A 25,505-nucleotide genomic window follows, 5' to 3' on the forward strand; every position below is an offset into this window, starting at 1 on the left:
AAAGTACTTTACAAAGTAAAATGCATTAACCACATTTCTGGTATTTATAGATTTTAACTTATGAGTCAGAATGTGGTTCTTTCCTGTTTAAATTATGAGGAATCTTGAGTAGGAAAAAGCCCAAGAATGGAGTCTTTCCCTCCTCTGGAGACACTTTTATCAGTGGAAAATTGCTCAATACATAGGGACCACTGCTAGATTTTGTCACTTACAATACCCTAAGCCCTGCCTGCATTCAAATTCACAAGTCAACAATTAAACCACAATTGTCAGGAACAAAAGTCCAAATAAATAATTTTTAATTATGATACATTACTTATTACAGTAAAAATTGGCATTTTCCCCTTCAAAAGCAGAAGCACCAGTCTTAGAATGTATAGTATGAATGGTAATTTAAGTGAAATATAGCATAATATTATGTGCAAACATTATTTTAGTATAGAACATTGTACCTTCTAAAAGTAAAGTAATTTCACACACTGAAATCTGTTAGAATGGAAATAATGTCATGCTGAATAATAACATAAAACCCCCATGACTTTCAAAGTCCACTTCAAATGAAATGTGGTATACTGCTGAATAGATCTACGAACAACTAAAAAACTTAACTAGCTGCAATTGGAGGGATTTCTTATACAAGATGACTTGTGTAAATTTATTTTCACATAGTTATCGGTGATTCTGCGAGAGACTAATATGAGTGTTTTATTTAAGAATTAATCTTTTCATTGGGTCATCACATTTTATTTAACACCTACTTTGTGCGAGGCTTTGTTGTAGGTGCTGGGGATACAGAGAAGAAAGACACAGTCCTGCCCTTGAGGAGCTCACAGTCTAGTGGGGGAAACAGATGAGTTGACACTGATTTTAAAATTATAAAAATTATTAGACAACTTCATAAACTTCTGTTGTAATCAAACAAACTTTGGGTGTTATGAGTGGACGGTGAACAGGGACGATGTCCAATGCAGTGACAAACCATCTGCTTCACTATCATGTGACTTCTGCAAAGGCGGTGATATGGTTCTGAAAAAGAGAACGGAATTACAACATCAGAGTCCTGGGAAAATTGGCTTTGGAAGGTACTTAGTGCTTTTACAAAGGATTGTTAGCTTAGGAGAAATCTGTAGCCCATCTATGTTTAAGGTGCCGAAACATGCATTTAAGTTCTATGTATTAGTATATACACTGAATGGCTAATTATATACTTTATTCAATATTTTTAATTCACCAAGTAGATTAAGGTGTAATAGTCACAATTAACACTGAAATTTGGAGAGATGAAAATGGCAATCCCACACATGTTAATATTCTGCTCACTGTTAATGGAATTTTAATGTTGACTGTTGAAGGTTCAGATTAATTGCTCCCTGTGAGATAGATGGCATACAACCAGTTGATGTAATGCTCAGACTGAAAGTCATTTGCTGGTTAACAAAGATCTCCTTAAACACTTCATTTATTTCCAGCTTTATTGAGAAATAACAGACATACATCACTGTATAAGTTTAAGGCTTACAACGTGATGGTTTGATTTACATGTTCTGAGATGATAACCACAATAGGTTTAGTTGACATCTATCCGCTTATGGAGATACAACTAAAAGAAAGAGAAAACGGGAAAAAAATTCCCTTGTGCTGAGAACTCTTTGGGTTTACTGTCTCAAGAACTTTCCTGTATGTCATACAGCAGCGTTAGCTATTGTCATCACGTTGTCCATTACAGTCCTGATACTTAGTTACTCTACAGTGGAAATTTGAATCTCTTTACCACCTTCCTCCAATCCCCGCTCCCCACACTCTTCACCTGGGACAATCCAAGTCTGAGCTTTTTTTTTTTTTCTGTCTGTGAGTTTAAGGTTTTTAATTATTTTTTTAGAATCTACATGTAAGTGAGATCATATGGTATTTATCTTTCCATATCTGAATTATTTAACACAATGCCTTCAAGGTCTATCCATGTTGTCACAAATGGTAGGATTTCTTCATTTTTGTGGCTGAATAATATTCCATTACACACACACACACACCCCATAGCTTCGTTATACATCCATCCATCCATCAATGGACACTTAGGTTGTTTCCATGTTTTGCCTATTGTAAATAATGCTGCTATCAACATGAGGTACCGATAACTTTTTGAGTCAGTGTTTTTGTTTCCTTTGGATATATTCGCAAAAGTGAATTGGTGGATCATGTGATAGTTCTATTTTTAATTTTTTGAGGATTCTCCATACTGTTTTCCATAAAGGCTGCAACAATTTACAATCCTACCAATGGTGTGCAAGGGCTCTCCTCCACATGCATGCCAGCATCTGTTATGTCTTGTCTTTTTGATGATGGCCGTTCCAAAGGCACGAGGTGCTATCTCATTGTTGTTTTAATTTGCATCTCCCTAATGACTAGTGAGGTTAAGCATCTTTTCATATACCTGTTGGCCTTCCATTTATCTTTTTTAGAGAAGTGTCTATTCATGTCCTTTGCCCATTTTTAAATTAGGTTATTTGTGTTTTGTATTAAGTAGTATGTATATATACTGGATATCAACCTCTTATCAGATATATGGTTTGAAAATATTTTTCCCAATTCCATAGGCTGTCCTTTTCACTTTGTTGATGGTTTCTTTTGCTGTGCAAAAACTTTTTAGTTTGATGTAGTCCCACTTACTTTTGATTTTTCTGCTTATTCTTTAGGTGTCATATTAAAAAAAATCATTACCAAGACCCCTCAAGGAACTTTATTCCTATGTTTTCTTCTAGGATTTTCATGGCTTCAGGTGTTACATTTAAGTATTTAACCCATTTTGAGTTAATTTTTATAGTGGTTAAGTATAGGTCCAGTTTCATTCTTTTACATGCAAATACCCAATTATAACATCGTCATTTATTTAAAAAACTATCTTTTCTCCATTGAGTATTCCTGGCTCCTTTGTCAAGTATTAGCTGACTGTAGGTGCATGGGTTTATTTCTCAGCTCTAGATTCTGTTCTTTTGGTCTATTTGTTTTTATGCCAGTACTATAAATAACTATTTCATTTGATAACTATTTCATAAGAATTTTGATAACTATTTTGATAACTATTGATAACAATTTGCTTTTGATAACTACTTGTTTAGTTTTTGATAACTATTGTTTTATAGTACAGCATCAGGAAGTGTGATGCCTCATGTTTTCTTTTTTCTCAAGATTTCTTTGGTTATTCAGGGTCTTTGTGGATCTGTATAAACTTCAGGAGTTTGTTTTTTTTTTTTAAGATTTTATTTATTTATTTGACAGACAGAGAGGACAAGTACGCAGAGTGGCAGGCAGAGGGAGAGGGAGAAGCAGGCTCTCTGCTGAGCAGGGAGCCCGATGTAGGGCTCCATCCCAGGACCTTAGGATCAAGACCTGAGCCGAAGGCAGCCACTCAACTGACTCAGTCACCCAGGTGCCCCTAGGAGTGTTTTTATTTATTTATTTTTTTAGCTATGTACAAAATACCTTTGGAATCTTGCTAGGGGTTGCATTGAATCTATGGATGGCTTTTGGTAGGTAATATTCACATTTTAATAATGTTAATTCTTCCAATCTGTGAACATGGCTTACTTTCCCATTTATTTGTGTCTTCTTTGATTTTTTTCTTCAAGGTCTCCTGGTTTTCAGAGTAGAGATCTTTCACCTCTTTAGTTAAATTGATTCCTAAGTATTTTATTGTTTTTGATGCTATTGTAAATAGGATTTATTTATTTATTTAGAAAATTCATTGTTAATGTGTAGAAATGCTGCTGATTTTTGTATGCTAATTTGTGTTCTGCAACATTACTAAACTCATTGTTTAGATCTAATAACAATTTTTGGTTGTGTCTTCAGGGTTTTCTCTATATGAAATCATGTCATCTGCAAATAGAGTTAATTTTACTACTTCTTTTCTAATTGTGATATCTTTTATTTCTTTTTCTTGCCTAATTGCTCTAGCTGGGACTTCCACAGGACTATGTTGAATGGGAGTGGTGAGAGCAGGCATCCTTGTCTTGCTCCTGATCTTAGGAAAAAAGTGTTCAACCTTTCACCATTGAGTATGATGTTAGCTGTGGGCTTGGCATATATGGTCTTTATTATGTTGAGATATGTTCCTTCTATGCCTAATATGTTAAGAGTTTTATTATGAATGGATATTGAATTTTATCAAATGTTTTTCTGTCTATTAAAATGACCCTATGATTCTTTTCTCTCATTCTATTAATGTGATGTATCATACTGATGGATTTACATAGGTTGAGCCATCCTTGCATTCCACTTGTTCATGGTGAATGATCCTTTTAATACACTGTTGAATTCGGCTTGCTGGCACAAGCATTATCTTGGAGATATTGAAGGTTTTTATATCTCAATAAAGCAAGTCAAATGATGTTTTTGGTTTCCCAGTTCATATAAAAGTTATATTTATACTATACTGTACACGGTTAAGTATGTAATAACATTATGTCTATAAAAAACAATGTACATACCTTAATTAAGAAATACATTATTGCTAAAAAATGCTAGCCATCATCTGAACTTTCAGTGAGTCATAACCATGACTAACTACAAAAAGAGAACTACAAAAAGAGAAGCACAATAAAATGAGGTAATCCTGTGTTTTATTGAGAACTTTAGCATGTTTACACATCAGGGATATTGGCCTTTGTTTTTCTTTTCTAGAAAATCTTTTTTGATTAGTATCAGGATAATGTTCACCTTATGAAATGAATTTGAGAATGGTTCCTTTCTCTTCAATGTTCTGGAAGAATTTGAGGATTAGTGTTAATTCTTTAGCTATTTGGTAAAATTCACCAGTGAAACCATCTGGTCCTGGGTTTTCACCATTCGGAGATTTTTGATTATTGATTCAATCTCTTTACTAATAATTGGTATGTTCAGATTTTCTATTTCTCCCTGATTCAGTCTTAGTAAGTTGGCATATAGTTAGTCACAGTAGCTCTTATGATTCTTTCAGTTTCTGTAGTAGCCATTGTAATATCTTCTTGTTCATTTGTAATTTTGTTGATTTGGTTCTTTTCTGTTTTTTCCTCTCTTAGTTTAGCTAAGTGCTATCAATTTTGTTTGTTTTTTTCAAAGAACCAACTCTTAATTTGGTAATATTTTCTATTCTTTTTCTCTTCTTTATTTCATTTATTTCAGCAGTAATATTTATTATTTCCAATCTTCTGTAACTTTGGGCTCAGTTCATTCTTCTTTTTCTCATTCTTTAAAGTGAGAGTTATGTTGCTTATTTGGGATTTTTCTTGTCTCTTTATGTAGGCATTTATTGCTGTGAACTTCCCCCTTAGAAATGCTTTTACTGCATCCCACAAGTTCTGGTATGTTGCATTTCCATTTTCTTTTGTCTCAAGAAACTTTTTTTATTTCTTTAATTTCTTTGATCCATTTGTTGTTCGGGAAAGTGTGTTGTTTAATTTCCATGTATTCATCCAATTTTATTCTTGTTATAAATTTCTGGTTATATGCCACTGTGGTCAGAGAAGATACATGGTATGATTTCAGTCTTCTTGAATTTGCTAAGACTTGTTTTGTGGCCAAACATACAGTCAGTCCTAGAAAATGCCATGTGTATTTCACAAGAATGTATATTCTGCTGTTGTCAGATAAAATGTTCTGCATGTATCTGTTAGGTCCATTTGGTCTCTTTTATTACAATCTGCCATTTCCTTAATGATTCTCATCTGGAAGACCTAGCCATTGTTGAGAGTGGAGTATTGAATTCCCCAACTAGGGGCACCTGGGTGTCTCAGTGAGTAGTTATTCCAGGGTCCTGGGGTCAAGTCCCACATTGGGCTCCCTGCTTAGCAGGGAGTCTGCTTCTCCCTCTGCCTGCAGCTCCCCTTGCTTGTGCTCTCTCTCACTCTAACAAATAAATAAAATCTTAAAAAAAAAAAAAAAAGTCCCCAACTATTATTGTATTGCTGTTCATTTCTACTTTTAGTTTTTGCTTTACATATTTAGGTGCTCCAATTTTGGATTATAAATACATATAATCATCATATCTTATTGCTGTGTTGGGCTCTTTATCATTATATAATGACCTTTTTTGTCTCTTTTTTACCATTTTTAGCTTAAAGTCTATTTTGTCTGCTATAAGTAGAGCTACCTATACTCTTTTTAAATTACCATTTGCTTGAAATGTCCTTTTCCATTCCTTCACTCTCAGTCTACCAGTGTCTTTAAGCTAAAGTGAATGTCTTACAGGCAGCATCTATTTGGATCTATTTTTTTTTTAAATCTACTCAGTCATTCTATGTCTTATAATTGTACCACTTAATCCATTTATTTTTAAAGTAATTTGTTGATATGTGAAAACTTACTATTGCCATTTTGTTGTTTTTTTTTTTTTTTAAATAGATCTCTTGCTCCTTGTTTTTTTCTTGCTGTCATTTTTGTGTTTTGATATCTTTTGGTACCAGTATGCTTTAACTTCTTTTTTGTGTTCCTTTATGTAACTTCTACACAATTTTCCCTTGTGGTTACCTTGAGACACACATAAAACAGCTTACACTTATAACTTATTTTAAACTGATAACAACTTAACTTGAATAGAATTGATAAGCTTTACATTTTTACTTTTTCCTCTCCTTCACATTTTAGGTTACCGCTATTATAAGTTATATGTTTTATGTTGCATAATAGCAGATTATTGTAGTTATGGTTATTTTTTTCATGTCCTTTTTAAAAAAAACTTTTAAACTAGAGGTTTAAGTGAATTATATGCCACTATTACCACATTGCAGAATAAACTATGATTATAGTTAATTATAATGTGTAATCCACTAAGCATCCTTAGAAGGGCTATTCTGAATTGACAGCTCCTAGATCTCTATTTCTTTAGAGATACTTATTGGAACTTTATTCGTTTCCCTGGTGCCGTATTTAGCCGATTTTTTGTGAACCTTGATTCTTACATCGGTATCCATGCATTTGAATAATTGGCTCCTCTTCCAGACTCCGCAGGTTTGCTCTGGCAGAGATAGTTCGTCACCAGTCACCTCAGTTTAGATTTCTGGTGGTATCCGGTCGTAGAGTCTTTGGGCAGGTGGAGCCTGCTGTCACTCCCGGCTGGACAGGCTGAAGGCTGTATTCAGTGATGAGTGGGGTATGACTTAGGTTTCCTGCCTGGACACAGCAGAAGAAGCTCTAAAGTTGGTAAAGCTCTATTTGTTGTCTTAACTTCAGCTGACCTGGACCCCAAGTTCCCTGACCTAACAGGCCCATGGCTTTGTTCTGCAGACTTCCAGCTCTGCCCACCTGCCTCTTGTCTCTGACACTACTGAGCTGCAGAGCTTCCAGACGTCTCTAGTCCTTCTGTTGTACCAAAGGACACTCTTTGGAGCGTCAAATGACACTCTCCACAGCAGGGGAGGTTATATCGCTCTTTATCTGCCTGGGCAGGAGGGGGAGGGGCCCTGAAGGCTACTCTCAATTTCCCAAACATGTTCTCCGCTTGGGAGGCACAGGGCTACCCTCAGTCTTACCTATAAATCAATCCCCCTGCCTGTACAGAGTGCAGGAGCGCACCATGCCCAGTACTGGCTTTCTATCTGGCCGGTCTGCCCACCTCTCAAGCACTACTGGGCCACACTGCTTCCAGGAGTCGTCGCCAGCCCTTTGGAACCAAGGGGAGACTGGGGAAACCAGGCTCCAGGCAAAACTCATTTGAGGATCTGAATTAGGCCGATCCAAACCCTGCCAAGTTCTGGAGTCAGAGGGCACCCTCAGTTTGGTCCTGTAGATTTGTAAATCTGCTGGTTGGGATGACTACTTGGGCACTTCAGGTATGAATCTGGTCTGCTGAGATCCATGTGCTGGTTGCTGCAAGCCCCTCCCTGCTTCTCTTTCACACCCAGATTCCCAGGGGTTGAGTCTGCAGACTTCCCTGCAATTTCTATGGTGTTAGATCAGAACAGGGACTCCTACAAACAACCCACAATGCTGGGGGTGGGGGTAGCTGGGTGTTTCTTTTGGGTTCTCTTGGTTCACTAGAGGAACTGAAGGTTCAGGGGACCTCTCCCGTTGGTGCCGGGCTGCCAGTTCCAAAGGGGCAACCGGGTCAGCATGCAGCAACTTCTCTTGTAATGCAGTCTTTCTCCATCTCCAGGACACGGGGGTGGGGGTGGGTGGGGTGGTGTGCTCCAGCTCCACCCCAGTGTTCTGTGATTCTTTCAGTGGTGTCTTAAACAGGTCTTAGTTGTTCTTGTGGTGGGGAGCAAAGTCAGGAACAACCTGTGTTCTCATCGTGGTGACATCACTCCAAACACGTCTGTTTTGAATTCAGGAATCTAGACTACAGACTGCAATTTCTGTAGGTTGTATAAGGAATCTGATGAACAAAGAAGTCCTTATAGGGCTTTCTCCTCCTCCTCCTCCACCTCCTTTAAAGCAACAGAGTTATGTACAAAATGACCCTCTGGAAGGGCCAATATTTAAAAGGATTTAGTAGTGTAGCAGGCCAAACCATGGCTGCTGAAACACTGCAGTGGAAAATTGGTATGACATAATCAATCATGCTACATAAAGGGTTATGTCAAGATGTAACATACTTGACAGCCCCAACCAATAACAGCAGCATCACAAAAGGGTTTTACCACTATATTACCTGCTCCAAGTGCTTTTCATAGTAGTTTCTGTATTGACTCTTCATAAGTCAAAGACATCATAAATAGAGTTTCGTGTAATGAATGCATACCATGAGATTTCTTCCATGTGTATGTGGGTCTTTTCAAGTTAAAATGTCTTGACTAGTCAAAACACTTTAAAAATGTGTGTGAAGAAATTAAAACTCATTTTCAATGAATTTAGGCATATCAAACCAGAAGTAGGAGAATGCCATTGACTAATGCTTATTGGCATTATTTTCTAGGACTGACCCACTTAAACCTAGAGAAAAACAGTATCAGAAGGAATCAGTGGTGAGCAGAACATGCTGCTAACATTTTCTGCTAACTACCAAGAACACCCTAGAAGCTGTAATTTCTCACTTTAAAAATGCCTGATGAACGGGCTCTCTGCTCAGCGGGGACCCTGCTTTCCTTCCCCTATCTCTGCCTGCCTCTCTGCCTACTTGTGATCTTGTGCAAATAAATAAATAAATAAATCTTTTTTTAAAAAGTGCCTCATGAAAATGTTGGGGAACTTGGCAACTCATCTCTGTGTTTTCTTGATTTTTCTCTTACAAAAGCACAAACATGATTTTAGGACAAGAAAGATTGTCAAAGTTTTATAATGCACTTTGATGGAATAAAAACCATCAGAACTGCTGAAACAGTACAACACAGTTTTACTTCCAGGGGCCCCATGGGGACTTGACACCTGTGGACTGAGGAAAAACAATCTGACACACAGTGTCTCAGTACAAACCTCTGGACAGGACCTAGCACATAGTGATTTCTGGAAAGATGTTAAGACAGAAATTGAAGATTAATCAGACAGTGGCAGTGGTGGGTAGGGAAGGAGTGAAAAAGTGACAACGGACATACAGGAAAGGAGACAAAGAGAGAAAATGGATGGTGTTCTGAAGGCCACTGGCCTAAGTGTCAGTGTCCCCTTGACCTAGATAAACAAGTGTCCGCATGGCTCATTCAAGTTGCTGAAGATGAGCCTAAGTGCAGGAGACAACCATCACCTTGGAAGGTAGAACTGAAATACTAAAAGACCTTGATAGAACAGGGAAAGTATCGGAAACAAATGACTAATAATCGATGTAAAGCAGGACAGAAGCAGAGGAAAAGCCAAGAGACCAGGGCAAGCTAAGGAGAGTGACCAAGAAGGTACAGTGACTGGAGGACAACCTGTAAGTTAGCATCTCAACCCGGGAAAGGGTCTTGCTAATAATACACAGGGGACAACAGACTGAAATTGGGACTGTCCTGAATAAGGGCGTAAGGACACTTTGGAAATAAAGCTTCGGGTGTAAAACTCTAATTGTGTTATGGAGAACTAGGAAATACTGGGGCCAGTATGGGCATGGAAAGTCATGTTTCAATGGCCTCTAGATTTTCCTTTCATTACCCGTTGAGTCCAAACAATATTACCATTTTATCACGCTAAGTCATTCCCAAGTTAAACTAGTTTCCAGACTGACTCCGTTTTTAGATCCCAAGTCTCCCGCTTTTTTCCAATTAGCACCCTTTTAGTTTCGCATCACACTTAAATTTTAACTTCTGAGATGATTTTTTTTTTTTTTTTTCTATTTGACTGAAATTAGAAAGAGGCTATTTGGGGCTTATCACTTAAGGCTGGCATTAGCAGAGAGAGAGAACAGATGAAAATAAAACATTAAAATGACGGTACAAAGGGAAGAGAATGTTAAGGGGAAATTTGGTAATAGGTTTTAAGTACATGAAAAGAGTATACGAGAGCATGGGGGCCATCTGTTCATTCATTTTACTGTCTAAGAGCAAATGAGGGACACCCACACCACAGAATGAGGGAGATGGATTACTTATCTCAGGAAGATTTAAAAACCGAGATTAATTCTCTTCTAGCCTAGGGGTGATTTTCCCTGAAGGAATCTAGAGAAAGAACAAGGGTAATCATTTAAGGTCCTTACCATCCCTAAGACACTCTGATTCTATGTTATAAAAATTACATTAGCAACACATGTAAATGCATAATTTGAAATGGCATAATTCCTATGTAGAAAGTTATGGTAGTACTCACTTCCAATCTGAATTTATAAAAAGCTAGAAATGCATTTATTATTTTCTGGTCACCTGTCTTGAGAAATGGCCTTCTTATGAAGCAAACCAGGTAACAGAGGTTTCTCCTTTTAACCTGGATGAATTCTTAATCTGCCAATACTAAATCCTCTTAGTAGATAATACTGCAAACATGTAGCAGGCAAACTAAAAACTCATGCATGAAAGTTGAACGTAGAGTCACACGAAGAAAGTGGTCAGATAACTGATCAGTGCTACTACTGCTTTTTGCAACTACACACACAGAGGTTGAGCGTAGAGATGGCAGAGCTCGAGTCCAAAGAGTTGAAGATGAAAATGTGCTGCATCCATTAGAAAGTGTCCATTCAAGTCCACAGCAAATCGGTGTGCAAAATACCGAATCCAGTCCTTGAGTGCAGAGGTCCCATGGAAAAATAACCATTTGTTTCTGAAAAGTAGTTTTGGATTCTTCACTTTGGTAAATTCTAAAGTCTATATGTCAATTTTTGAAGCTTCAAGTTCTCCATGAAAGTTTCTATTTTATTATTTATTCTATCCTTCCCTCTGTAGAAGTTAGTTTGTTATTTTTAAAAATGTTATTTAAAACAAAACTATCATCCACTTACAACAAGGTGGCGGTGACTTGTCACCTGACAAGCCACTCACCAGGTCCCTTTTAAAAAAAATAGGGGGGAAATGCACAAAGAGCACTTCAGCTAGAAAAACAAAAAGCCATTATTATTAAGGGCTATCTGGTTGGGGAATGCCAAATCTCATTAAGTGAAAAATCAATTTTAAAAAATTTGAAAGGTAGGGGCACCTGGGTGGCTCAGTGGGTTAAGCCGCTGCCTTCGGCTCAGGTCATGATCTCAGGGTCCTGGGATCGAGTCCCGCATCGGGCTCTCTGCTCAGCAGGGAGCCTGCTTCCTCCTCTCTCTCTCTGCCTGCCTCTCTGCCTACTTGTGATCTCTCTCTGTCAAATAAATAAATAAAATCTTTAAAAAAAAATTTGAAAGGTAAAATAATGGCAATAACAACAACAGTCAGGTAGGTAGAGTTTCGGATGGGATAGAAACCTGCACAGAAGGACATTTTCTGTATTTGCCTTGGCTTTGCAGCCCAACTACAATACCAGTGCGCGCTAGCGCACATACGTTTATTGCCTTAATTGAAGATGTTCACAGCGACTTAGTCCCAGTATCCAGCTGAAGAGCCTTGCCAGACAGTCTTTAAAGGACCTTCCCTGTGAATTTTCTTCTTGACCATTCTCAATAGGTTGAATTTGGGACACCTACAAAATGTGTTTTATTCGTTATTTTAAATGCTTATTGAACACAGACTTATTGACTTGGACAAAGTACTAGTTTACTTCAAGTTCTATGTTGTTATATTATTAGACCAAATGCTGAGGTTAAATACTGCTCCAGTTTCTTTCTTTCAAGATGACTATAAACAGCTTTTGTGTTTTAATAGGCGGTTGCCAGCACCGGGCTTAGGTTTTTAATGCTAAACATAAAAGGAGATCTGTGCATACAATGCCTTTAGTTCAATGATTTCTGTCTTGGGCTCTGTTGGTGAGGAAGCCGTGTGGTACAGTGGACTTGCTGCCAAGTAGTATGAATGTCCAGTGTGGAAAGGTGGGCTCCATAACGATCGAAATGTTCACAAGCAATTTAAACTTTCAGAGACCCAGCTTTCTCATCAGTGAAATGGAAATAATGCCATCTATTAGAATGGATTCCTGTTGAGATTAAGTGAGATTATATGCACCGAGGTCCTTGTCTCTAGTAAAACATCTCTAATTGTCTCGAAAGGTAGGTCAACAAGATAAAAAATAAAAGAAAAAAAAGAAGGAAAAGGTACAAAGAGAAAGAAAGCAATATATGTATCTTGTAACTGGTTGGAATTTCACAATGCTATTGTCTACAATTCTAACATCTGCACAGACTTTAAATCCGAATGTTTCTTGTAAGATTGGTGCAAACTCATCCGGTGGAGAAACCAACCCTGAATTGCTGTGAGGTAATTTACACTATGTCGTCTGGAGAAACATTCATCTTTGATTACAAAGTGCTGCCCAAGACCCTGCTTGTGTAACAGAATACGCAGTATTTTCCCCCTAAAATATAAAATATTTTGAAGCCTGAAGAAACCTAGCATCGAGGTGTGGGATAAGGAATCAGGGTCCTATAGTAACCAACGATTCTGGTGCTGTAGAGATGCAGCCTACATTTTATCAGGGGAGGCTAGATGAAGGCCATACTCCTAAATATTAGCCCTCTATTGTTAGTTGCTTCCTTTGTTCACTGTGTCCTTTGAGGAAGACAAAGTGCTCAAGAGAGAGGAGGAATAAAAAGAGTCATGCTTGGAGTGTGTGCTCTAGGACTATGTTGTCACATTCAGTTTTCCTCCTGGTAGATTGTGAAGCTGGTATTTTCAGTGAAAGAGAAACAATGTTAGGTCCGCCTGAGAAGAAATTCTAGAGAACTTCAAATTTAGGCTGTGAAACAGATTGAAAAATTCATGTTCAACAATTTCATGTTTTAAGAAGTTGGGGAGATGAAGTCATAAAAGCTGATATGTGGTAAAACCAAAGTTCTCTTGGGAAAGAAGATTGTTTTGAACCATTTCTTCCTTTACCATGGTTCTCTGATCAGTTCAGAGTTTTACATTAGCTCAGAGTTTTGTTTCTATTCAGGAATTTCTTTTTTGTACTCTCTGGAGACAGGGGCTAAAAGCTACATTCTGAGAGAATAGTTGGTCTCCAGACAAAGGAGAACTCTCTAGGTGGCTTTCACTGAGAAGCTAATTAAACCAGAGGCAGGCCGTGCTTTTATGGGAGCATTAGCTATAGATCTTATGAAGTATTTCCGAGCCCCGAGGAGCCAAGGATATAAGGCTCTTCACAATGAATGTTGAGGAGCACAAGTTCTCTATCTTGGCTGCAAGCGAGAGTCACCTGGGGGCTTTAAAAAAATACTGACACCACACCAGAGACTTGGATTTAATTGGTCTGAGGCATGGCCTGGTCAATGGTAGTTTTAAAGGCTCTCCAGATGATTCTAATGTGTAGTCAATATTGAAAACTACTGTTTCAGAAGGTCTAAAGGCCCAGCTGGGTCCAGGCCAACTGCTGGCTCTGGATCCACATCACCTGAGGTGGCGGATACACTACAGATTCCCAGGCCCGAGCTTGCTTAAGTCTACTGGATTGGAATCTCTGGGCATGTATCCCAGAATTGTGCTCTTTGTGCAAATGCTGTAAGTGAAGGATCCCATGTTACACCACTCTTAGAACCACAGCCTGAAAGTGTAGTAGGGTAATTGGTTAGCAATGGAAACACTGTGAGGTATATAAAATAAATTCTTTTTAAAAAATGCTACCCATCCCAGGGGGCCTGGGTGGCTCAGTAGTTAAGCGGCTGTCTTCGTCTCAGGTCATGATTCTCAGGTCCTGGGATGGAGCCCCACATCGGGCTCTCTGCTCAGCGGGAAGCCTGCTTCTCCCTCTCCCACTCCCCGTGCTTGTGTTTCTTCTCTCCCTGTGTCTCTCTCTGTAGAATAAATAAATAAAATCTTAAAAAAAAAAAATGCTACCATTCCTCTGGTAGAAAGAGCCCTGCCTTGAAAAGCAGTAATCCTGAATGATTCTCCCCAAAATAAAATCACTGTGTTCAAAAATTTCTGGGAATAACTGCACATTATATTCCTTGCTTAGAGTGACACTGTGTATCAAGTTGTTGAGATCCGCAGCAAAGACCTGGTCTTACCGTAACTCAGCACAGCGCCATGAAGCTCCATGTGAGTCTATTAATATTAATGGGCCTCCATACTTGGTGGATGCGGGTATCCATGTTCTCTATCTGTATTTTCTTATCTTCCCTAACTCTAATGACCTGTCCACCCAACCTGTAGCACACATTCAAGGCTATATTCCCAACCATCAACCGCATCAGAAGCGTAAAACCCCAATTTACCTCCTGAGTAATGCAAGGTTCCTTTGGCCATTTTTGAAATTTCCCAACCACTAATCTGTTCGTCTGCTCCAGCCCATCTTGCCCCTTCTAGATTCTATTTCTTTTACCTTCATTCTGGACCCCACCTGAACTCTCTTTAATGGCACCCCTGAGTTTCTTGCCTCCATGCACTTATCTTGCCTGCCAAACAAAACCTTCATGAAAGTTGTTTCCTCCATCTGGAACATTCTTCTCTCTCCTCCTCACTTGGCTAACAGTCCTTCGGATGTCCCCTTAGAGGCTGCTGCAAGCATTGCTAAGTTTGGGTAGGTCTCCCTTTAGGCCCTCCTCCAGCATAGCCATCACCACTATGTTCTATATTGGCTTGTAAGACTTTCACTATCCCCACTAAGCTACAAGCTCAAGAACTCTGGGAAATGTACCATAGTGCTTCTTATTTGGTATTGGTTACATGTCTCATATATTAAAAATCTAATTGTAAATAAAATTAAACTATTTATAACTAATGATGACAAGAAAGGGAACTCTTCCATAAATTGTACCCAGGCCTTGTTTTATACTGGTATTTTAATCTACTCAACCGACTAAATGCCTATTTATTTCATTTCTCTTTAACTTTTTAAAATGCTTTAGATTTGCTAACTAAACACCCCAATGTCACTTGACAGAAGAATCAGAGGACAGATGAATGGATCAAGTGCATGACAAATTCTTGTATTTAGGAGCTGATTAAAACTCCTCATTTTAAGAAAGACAACTATCATATGATCACCGTGATATGAGAAAGTGGAGATGCAACGTGGGAGATTTGGGGGGTAGGAAAAGAATAAATGAAAGAAGATGGGATTGGGAGGGAGACAAACCATAAAAAACTCTTAATCTCACAAAACAAACTGAGGGTTGCTGGGGGAAGGGGGGTCGGGAGAGGAGAGTGGGGTTATGGACATTGGGGAGGGTATGTGCTATGGTGAGTGCTGTGAAGTGTGTAAACCTGGCGATTCACAGACCTGTATCCCTGGGGATAAAAATACATTATATGTTTATAAAAAATAAAAAATTTAAAAAAAAAGGTAGATACACCTTTGTCATAAAACCACTGTCCTTATTCCTAGGTATTTATCCAAGATTTAGGAAAATATTATGTATACAAAAACCTTTACCTAAATTTTTATATAAGCTTTAATCATAATTGTGAAAACCTCAAATGTCCTTCAACTGGTGAATGGATTAAAAAATCGTGGTACATATATGACAGAACGCTACTCAGCAACAAAAAGGGGAAAAAAACCCCCACTGATGTAGGTTATAATATGAATGAATCTCAAATGCATTACACCAGGTGGAAGAAGTCAGACTCTAAAGGCTACATACTGTGGGAGTCCATTTATACAACATTCTGGGAAAAGCAAAACCACAGGAACAGAAAACAGATTAGTGTTTGTAGGGGTTTGGGGTTCAAGGAAGGGTTCGACCACCAAGGAAAAGGAAGGAACATTTTAGGGTGATGGAAATGTTCTATAACTTGATTATGGTGATGATTGTATGATGGCATGTACTTGACAAAACTCGTAAAACTAGATGTTTAAAAAAGAGAATTTTATAGGATGTAAAGAATATCTTTAATAACTCCCCCCAAATATTGAGACCATTAGCTACAATATGAACTGGAATTCGGTTTGTCAATTATTGAATTATTGCTTCGATATTTCATTGTTTCAAGGGAAAAATATAAATGTATAGGAGGATATTTAAGATATATGAATTAAATGGAGTACTACATTTATTTTTAACATATAAAATTGGTGAAGATTATTAAAAATAATATCCTCCATTGTTGGAGAGGACAGAAAGATAAGAAACACACCAACAGCCTGAAGAGCATTCACTCTTTTTTCAGCGTTTCCACTTCTATGAATATATCTTAATTAATTATAATGAAACTTGAAAATATACCTGCTTTAGAGATGTTTACCTTAGTATTGTTTATAATTATGGGAAATTGGACGTGGAAATAATCCTCTATACCTTGAAAAAGTAATGGCTAATTTATATGAATTAGAATTTTTTCAATGTAATTATGTAATATCTTACAGCCTAATGATTTTGAGTTTTAGCTCTGAAGTGATAAATACAAAACATTTGGAAATGGAAATGGAAAATGAAAAAGACGATTCTGTATTCTTGCTTCAGAACACAGACCAGGTGTGTAACCTTGGGCAAGTTACTTAACCTTTCTATGTCTTTTTCTTTGTAAAAGACAAATAGTAAGATATACTCAAATGGTTTCTATAAAAAAATAAAATGAGGGTCCCTGGATGGCTCAGCTGGTTCAGTGTCTGTCTTTGGCTCCGGTCATGATCTCAGGGTCCTCAGATCTAAACTGGCATCAAGCTCCCTGCTCCGCAGGGAGTTTGCTTCTCTCTCTCCCTCTTCCCCCCTCCTGGCTCTTACTCTCTCTTGCTCTCTATCTCAAAAAAAAAAAAAAAAAAAAAATCAACAAAATCTTTAAAAAAAATACATAAATAAAATGATATTTTATGTGTGAAGTTCTTTGCAGGCACATATTAAGCTCTCCTAAAGATTAACTAATCCTCTTATGCCTGATAGGCATATTATATTTATTGGTCTGTAACCATATCTTTGATAATCTGTTGCTCGAGCACATATTATATTGCTCAAGGCTACAGAAGAGAACATCCAGGAAGATCCTGTACTATATATAAATCCACACATACACTAATGGGGTCCTCAAAGCTACTTAAGAAAGTGTTTCTGGGGTGCCTGTGTGGCTCAGGTTATGATCTCAGGGTCCTGGGATCGAGTCCCACATCGGGCTCTCTGCTCAGCAGAGAGCCTGCTTTCTTCTCTCTCTGCCTGCCTCTCTGTCTACTTGTGGTCTCTCTCTGTCAAATAAATAAATAAAATCCTAAAAAGGAAAGAAGAAAGAAAGAAAGAAAGAAAGAAAGAAAGAAAGAAAGAAAGAAAATAAGTTAGTTTCCAGGGGCACCTGGGTGGCTCAGTCAGTTCTGTGTCCAACTCTTGATTTCAGGTCATGATTTCTCCTGAGATGGAGAATGGGGCAGGTAGGCAATGGGGTCTGTGCTCAGCAAAGACTCTGCTGGAGATTCTACCCCCCACCCCACTGCCTCTGCTCATGCATGTACCCTCTCTCTCTCAAATAAATAAACAAGACTTTTTTAAAAAAGAAGAAAAAGAAAAAGCATCCAGTGATTACTGTGGTGAGACATGGATACTTTCTATCTACTTCTGTTTTGCTTGCCAGACTTTCACATTTTAAACAATATACACAAATTACTCCTTTAATAGAAACAATGAAAAATCATGGGTGTTTCATAAGACTGTGAATGAGTTCATTGTTTATTTTCCTAGTTTTAGTAAAATAAAATTTTGCATTTTCTCTACAAAAAATGTTTATAGTGTCATGGTGCTCCTGATTGATTTTGAAGGCCTCATAAGTATCTCTAGGACAGCCCACCACTCGGGAACAAATCTGAGACAAGAGGGGAATGAATGGGTAAGAGCAGTTTCCCGTGTTTAACTAATTGTGCATCAGGAATGATTTTTTAATCCATCATTGTTTTATTCTCTCTTTAACTGATGACTGCAGGAATCACATAATTTAAAGATGCAGTCATCAACCCTATATTTATTCACACAAATGAGATGAGGAAGCATGTTTATATTCAAAAGTAATTTACTTTTGAATATAAAAGGCTATTTAGATAATTGAAAAAAATCTGGCTTTTATTCTTTGTGTAGTATATTATGATTTATAAATAGTGTGGAAAAATAAACACTAAATATATGGGAGCATAAATAGAAAAAATGACATACGGCAAAGTAATAATAGAATTCGCTAGTTTTTCTAACCTAAAATGTTGATGCCGTTGGAGTTCTTAAGCTTCCATTCTCAATTGACTTTTTTTAAGCAAAATTAAATTAAGCAAATGAGAACAGAGTACAGCATGTAAACACTCATTTACTTCAAATATTTTTCATAAGTGCTCAAAGCTTAGATTGAGGAAAAAAATGCCTAAAATATGAATATATTTAGTTTCACTAACTATTCCAATATCTGGTCACTAATAAAGTTGTTTTGACAAGGTCCTATATAACATTTATATTAAAGTTCAGCAGTTCTGTAAAACAAAGATTTGCATTATAGAAAAGCAACTAAATCTTAAATAGATCGCCGTAGTTATTCATGCACAGCATTCTGAAACCTCAAAGGAATTTATCACAGGGAGCACAGTAATGTATAATCATATTTGTCTTGGCAAGAAACCACTGGATTGTTTCATTATTGCTATGACACTAATGTATGCAATATTTTATACTATAATATTTTCTGCCACACGTGCTATGTTTGACATCGACAATCTGTATAAACTTTCAAGTCCATGAAATATATCTATTGGGGTTTCCTAGTCTGAGATAAGATGAAAATCCTGTTAAGGGAATCATATTGTTGCAGGAGGGAACTAACTTGTGTTAACCTACAATGTGCCAAGAAGTTTATTTGTGATCTGTTAATCCCAACAGTTACCCAACAAAGGAATCATTATTGTACCAGTTTTTCAGGTAAGGAGGAATAATTTGTTTAATCCCACCTAGCTATTATGTTGTCAAAATAGGCTTCAAACTCAGGATTTCCAGCTGCAAAAACCTGGCTCTCCAATCGTCCCCACCCCAACTCTGCCTTCATTTCAGCTCGGGCTTCTTCTTGATCCTTGTGATTTTATAATCAGCAAAACAGTAAATGTAAAGGTCAATGCATATATTTCTCTGGGTCGTTGTGAATTCCCTTAGAATTTTCCTATGCCTATTATTTTCCTTTGCAGTAGCCATGGGAATTAAACAAGGTAATTTCCATCTGTAATAATACACACTCATTATGACATCTCTGGATTTTTGGAACTTGTCATCACTGCTTACCACGTTCATTTATGTGATACTTCTGTTAATCAGGGTGTGCTTTTACACTATCAGCTTCTTGTTTAGTACAGGTTGGTGAAAAGTCCCTTACCTAAAATACAAAACTGTAATCTTGTAAATTATCCCTACCATTATCTTCCCTTTTGTGTTGTTGGCAGAAGGGAAATCCCTTTGATTCACTTGATTAGATGTTAACCTAAGAAAAAATAATGTCTAGGTTTAGACAGAAACAAAATTATTTTCTCAAAAAGCATCTTTTATACCTGCTTATATTCAGTAAGTTAACTCTCAAAATTATCCCAAATTAGCTGTGATTATAGTGACTTAACTGCCTTAATAAAACTATGTAGATATGAATTCTTAGATTAGAAATATAACTTTTTCTATCATATCCCATCTATCTTTGTATTTATTTAAGAATTTTTTTGTTCTTTTGCTAAAGTTTTCCTTAGATTTTCTGTATAGCATCAGTTACAATCAATAATGCATATGCGCACATGATTATTTGCATATGCTTACCTATGCAAATGTGAATGCTAGCGTTTTCCTTAGAGTGAGAATAAGCAGAGGGGAAAGGGAGAGGAAAAGGGGCAAAGTGCTCAGCGCTTTGCTGCTGTGATGAATGCAACTTGACTCAGGAGGATCCCTGGAAGGAATGTCAGTGTACTCCTTATTCATTAGTTATAGACTAAAGAAATCTCTGAGGAGATAACAGGGAAATGACACAGATGAAAGGTCAGCATGTTTCTGGGGGTGGGGGAAGGGGGACAGTTTTCTTAGTGACAGCCTGGCTAGCAGTTAGCCCTTTTCTACTGTGAATCATTGGGATAGTTAGATAACCCCTGCTATAGACTGAATGTTCAATGTTGAAAACTAATCTGCAGTGTGATGGTGTTTGGAAGTAAGGTCTTTGGGGGTGGGGTGGGGGCGTTATTAGGTCATGAGGGTGGGGCCCTCATGAATGGGACTAGTGCCTCATAAAAAACACCAGAGAGAGCTCCCTCACTCTTTCTGCCATGTGAGAACACTGGAAACGGGTCCTCGCCAAGCACTAAGTTTGCTGACATCTTGATCTTGAACTTCCCAGGTGCTAGATCTTTGAGAAATAAATTTCTATTGTTGATTAGCCCCCCAGTCTATGGCACTTTGTTATAGCAGCCTGAACAGACTAAGGCAACTCCTTTAATCAGAATCAGCATCTGACTGAATCAGACCTCGCAAAAGGATCCCTGGCCAGTTAAAATGACACGACATGCCTCTATTGAGATCTAGTCTATGCCATCTTTATCACTTATCTGGATTTTTACAATAACCTTGCAGACTGGCTTCTGTTTTGCTCCATTGCTATTCTCCTTTAATTCATTCTTTATTCTAAATGTTCCACTTTCTTTAACTGCTTAATGGCTCCCCACTGCTTACAGGGTAAGAACCAACTTTGTAAGCATCCCATAAAAGACTCTTCATGAATTTTCATCAAAAGTGACAGAAACTTTGAAAAGATAAACAATATTGACAAACCTTTAGCTAGACTTGCCAAGAAAAAAAAAAAGGAGAGGGTTCAAATAAATAAAATCAGAAGCGAAAGAGATGTTTTAACTGATACCACAAAAATACAATGGATCATAAGGGACTCCTATGAACAACTGAACACCAATAAATTGAATAATCCAAAATAAATGGATAAACTCCTAGAAACATACAATTTTCCAAGACTGAATGAAGAAGAAATAGAAAATCTTACTAGTAAGGAGGTTAAATTAGTAATCTTCTTACCTCCCCCACAAAAAAGTTTAGGGCCAGAATGCTTCACAGGTGAATTCTAGCAATCAGTTTAAAAAGCACACCAATTCTTCTCAAACTCAAAAAAAATAGAAGAGGGAAGAACACTTCCAAACATACTTTGCAAGGCCAGCATTACATTCTGATACCAAAACCAAAAAGGATACCAAAGGCAAAGAAAATTAGTGATGATGAACATGGATGCAGATGCAGAAATCCTCATCACAATCTTAGCAAACCAATTTTAACACATTACAAGGATAATTCAGCACAATCAAGTTGGCTTTATTTCAGGGATGCAAGGATTGTTCGATATCCACAAGTCAATCAGTGTAATATACCACATTAACAAAATGAAAGATAAAAATCATATCATAATCTCAATAGATATGTAAAAAGCATTTGGCAAAATAAAACATTAATTTATGATAAAAATTCTCAACAAAGTGGGTACAGAGTGAACCCATCTCAATATAATAAAGGCCATATATGACAAGCCCATAGCTAACATGATACTCAATGGAGAAAAGCTAAAACCTTTTCCTCTAAAGATCAGGAACAAGATAAGGATGCCATTGTGACCACTTTCATTCAACATAGTATTGGAAGTCTTAGCTAGGGCAATGAGGGGGGAAAAAAAAAAAAGAACAACAAGAAGAAAATTTAAAAAAAAAAAAAAAAAAAAGAAAGAAAAGAAACCAAAAGGCATCCAAATTGAAAAAGAAGAAGTAAAACTTTCACTATTTGCAGATGACATAATGTCATACATAGAAAAACCCAAAGAATCCACCAAAAAGCTCTTAGGACTAATAAACAAATTCAGTAAGATTGCAAGATACAAAATTAATATACAAAAATCCATTGCATTTCTATATACTAATAACAAACTATTAGAAAAAACTTAAGAAATAATTACACTTACAATTGTATCAAAAAGAATAGAATACTTGGGATTAAAATTGATCAAGGAGGGAAAGAACTGTACACTGAAAACTGCAAGATGCTGATGAAAGAAACTGAAGAAACAGAAATAAATGAAAGGATATTCCATGTTCATGGATTAGAAGATCAATACTGTTAAAATACCCATACTACCCAAAATGACTTCCAGATTTAGTGCAGTCCTTATCAAAATTCCATTTAAAAAATATTTATTTATTTGAGAGAGAGAGAAAGCACGAGTAGAGAGAGAGGGGGGCAGCAAGAGAGGGAGAGGTAAGACTCCCTGCTGAGCAGGGAGCCTGACACAAGGCTCAATTCCCAGACCCTGAGATCATGATCTGCGCATAAGGCAGCTGTTTAACTGACTGAACCACTCAGGCATCCCCTTATCAAAATTCCAATGGCATTTTTCACAGAAACAGAACAAACAATCCCAAAATTTGTATGGAAACACAAGATTCTGAATAGCTAAAGCAATCTTGAGAAAGAAAAAAGCTAGAGGTATCACACTCTCTGGTTTTAAACTATATTAAAAACACTATTGGGACGCCTGGGTGGCTCAGTGGGTTAAGCTGCTGCCTTTGGCTCAGGTCATGATCCCAGGGTCCTGGGATCGAGTCCTGCAACGGGCTCCTTGCTGAGCAGGGAGCCTGCTTCTCTCTCTGCCTTTGCCTGCCTCTCTGCCTGCTTGTGTGCTCTCTCTCTCTCTCTCCCTCTCTGACAAATAAATAAATAAATAAAATAAAAACACCCAAAAAACAAAACTATAGTAATCAAAACAGTATGGTGTTAGCACAGAAATGGATACATATATCAATAGAACAGTATGGAGAGCCCAAAAAGAAACTGATGAACATATGATCAGTTCATTTATGATACAGGAGGCAAGAATATGCAATAAGGAAAAGACAGTCTCTTCAGGAAATAGTGTTGTAAAAACTGGGCAGCCACACATAAAAGTAAAAGAATGAAACTGGATCAGTATCTTACACCATACACAAAAATTAACTCAAAATGGATGTAAGAGTTGAATGCAAGACCCGAAACCATAAAACTTCTAGAAGAAAATATAGGCAGTAAGCTCCTTGACACAAATCTTGGTGATGATTTTTTGGATCTGACTCTAAGAGCAAAACCAACAAAAGCAAAAATAAATCACTAGAATGACATTAAACTAAAAATGTTATGCACTGCAAAAGAAACCATCAACAAAACAAAAAGGCAACCTATTGAATGGGAAAAAATATTTGCAAATCATATATCAGATAAGAGGTTAATATCCAAAATTTGTAAAGAAATTATACAACTCAACACTAAAAATAACAATCTGATGGAAAGAATTGGCAGAAAAACTGAATTTTATTTCTTCAAAGAAGACGTACAGATGGCCAACAGTACATGAAAAGATGCTCACCATCACTAAGTATCTGGGAAATTCTAATCAAAACCACATTGAGCTATTATTTCACACCTGTTAGAATGGCTATTATCAAAAGACAAGAAATAATAAGTGTTGACAAAAATGTTCTCCACATTTGTGCACTGTTGGTGGGAATGTAAATTGGTGCAGCCACTACGGAAAACAGTAGGAATGTTCCTCAGAAACTTAAAATTTGAACTACCATATGATTCAGCATTTTCCCTTCCAGGTATTTACCTGAAAGAAATTAAAACAGTGTAACTCAAAAAGATATACACACTCCCATGGTCACTGCTGCATTATTTATAAAGATATGGAAACAATCTTAGTGCCCATTGACAGATGAATGGATAAAGAAGATGTGGTAAATATATATACAACAAACTATTGTTTAACCATCAATAAGAAAGAAATCTTGCCATTCGCAACAATATGGATGGACCTTGAGAGCACTGTGTTAACTAACATAAGTTATACGAGGAAAAACAAATACCATATGATCTCATTTATATGTGGGATCTGGAAAACCAAAACAAAACTCATATACACAGAGAAGAGATCAGTAAGTGCCAGAGGCAAGGGGTGGTGGTTGGGCAAAATGGGTGAAGGGAGTTAAAAGGTACAAACTTCTAGTTATAAAATAAGTCATGAGGACATAAAATACAGTATGATGACTATAAATAATGTGTTCATCGTAAGAAAAAAATTGTAACTACACGGTGGCAGGTGTTAACGCACTGTGGTGATCATTTTGGGATATATACAAGTATCGAATCATTTTTTACACCTGAATGTACTATAATGATATATGTCAATTTTAGCTCCATAAACGAAAGGAAAAACAAACAAAAGGGAAAAAAGGGAAAAAAGGTGACAGGGAATACTTTCAATATATTTATTCCCATTTGCATTTGATCTCTAATAATCTGCGTATTTATGAGCTTTGCCCATATTTCAATTAGGGTGTTTCCTATTATTAGAGACATCAAACTTTTGACACGTGTTGCTGATATTTTATATTTTGTTATTGGACTTTTATATGTTGTTTTTAATTATTTTTTTAAAAATGCTTCAATGTATATTTTTTTAGTTAGCAATGTTAAGAACAAAACAGTGACATTAAGTCCCTCCTTTATAAAATCTGAAAATTATCATAATTTTACTTTTGTTGGTATTATCTTAGATGTCTGTCTCATTTTGTCATTGTGACATTATTTTCTTTTTTTATATATCTTCTCTTTAAATAAATTGCATAATTTCTGTTTCTATTACTATATTTACCATAGCCAATTCTAATTAATTCTTATGTAAGTGGTTTCCATTCTTTCTGCCAATTCATTCATATCATGACTTGGGCAGTTTGGAAGCTACAGACTGGGATACTTGGATGATTCCGTTGGTTAAGTGTCTGCCTTCGGCTCAGGTCACGATCACAGGGCCCTGGGATCGAGTCCCACACTGGGCTCCTTGCTCTGTGAGGAGCCTGATTCTCCTTCCGGCTGCCTCTCTCTGACAAATAAATAAAACTTTTGAAAGCTCTGGATAATGGTATGTTGCTCAGTTAGCTGGGTAAGCATCTTCTGATGATATTTCATGAGTAACATGATTCCTAAATTCTTGGATACCCGATATTTTATGGTTATCTTAATACATAAATGACCTTTTCAGTGGGAATAAAATTCTTATGTAACATACTTTTTCTTTGAAAACTCTGAAGGCATTACTCCTTTCTATTCTGGCATC

The 25,505-nt window shown here is 37.0% G+C and overlaps 1 protein-coding gene across 3 annotated transcripts in view; it reads right to left on the minus strand.

Moving 5' to 3' along the window:
• Positions 1–282: 282 nt before the first annotated feature.
• PLPPR5 (phospholipid phosphatase related 5) overlaps positions 283–25,505 on the minus strand; it is a 119,063-nt gene continuing 93,840 nt past the window's right edge. For all 3 annotated transcript variants that reach the window (XM_044238745.1, XM_044238744.1, XM_044238743.1), the window contains one exon: positions 283–1,026. In XM_044238745.1, coding sequence (XP_044094680.1) covers positions 994–1,026 — 33 coding nt within the window. In that variant the 3' untranslated portion in view covers positions 283–993. The remainder of the gene's footprint in view (positions 1,027–25,505) is intronic.

This window comes from Neovison vison, chromosome 2 (genome assembly GCF_020171115.1).
Source record: "Neovison vison isolate M4711 chromosome 2, ASM_NN_V1, whole genome shotgun sequence".
In the NCBI taxonomy this organism is placed as follows: Eukaryota; Metazoa; Chordata; class Mammalia; order Carnivora; family Mustelidae; genus Neogale; species Neogale vison.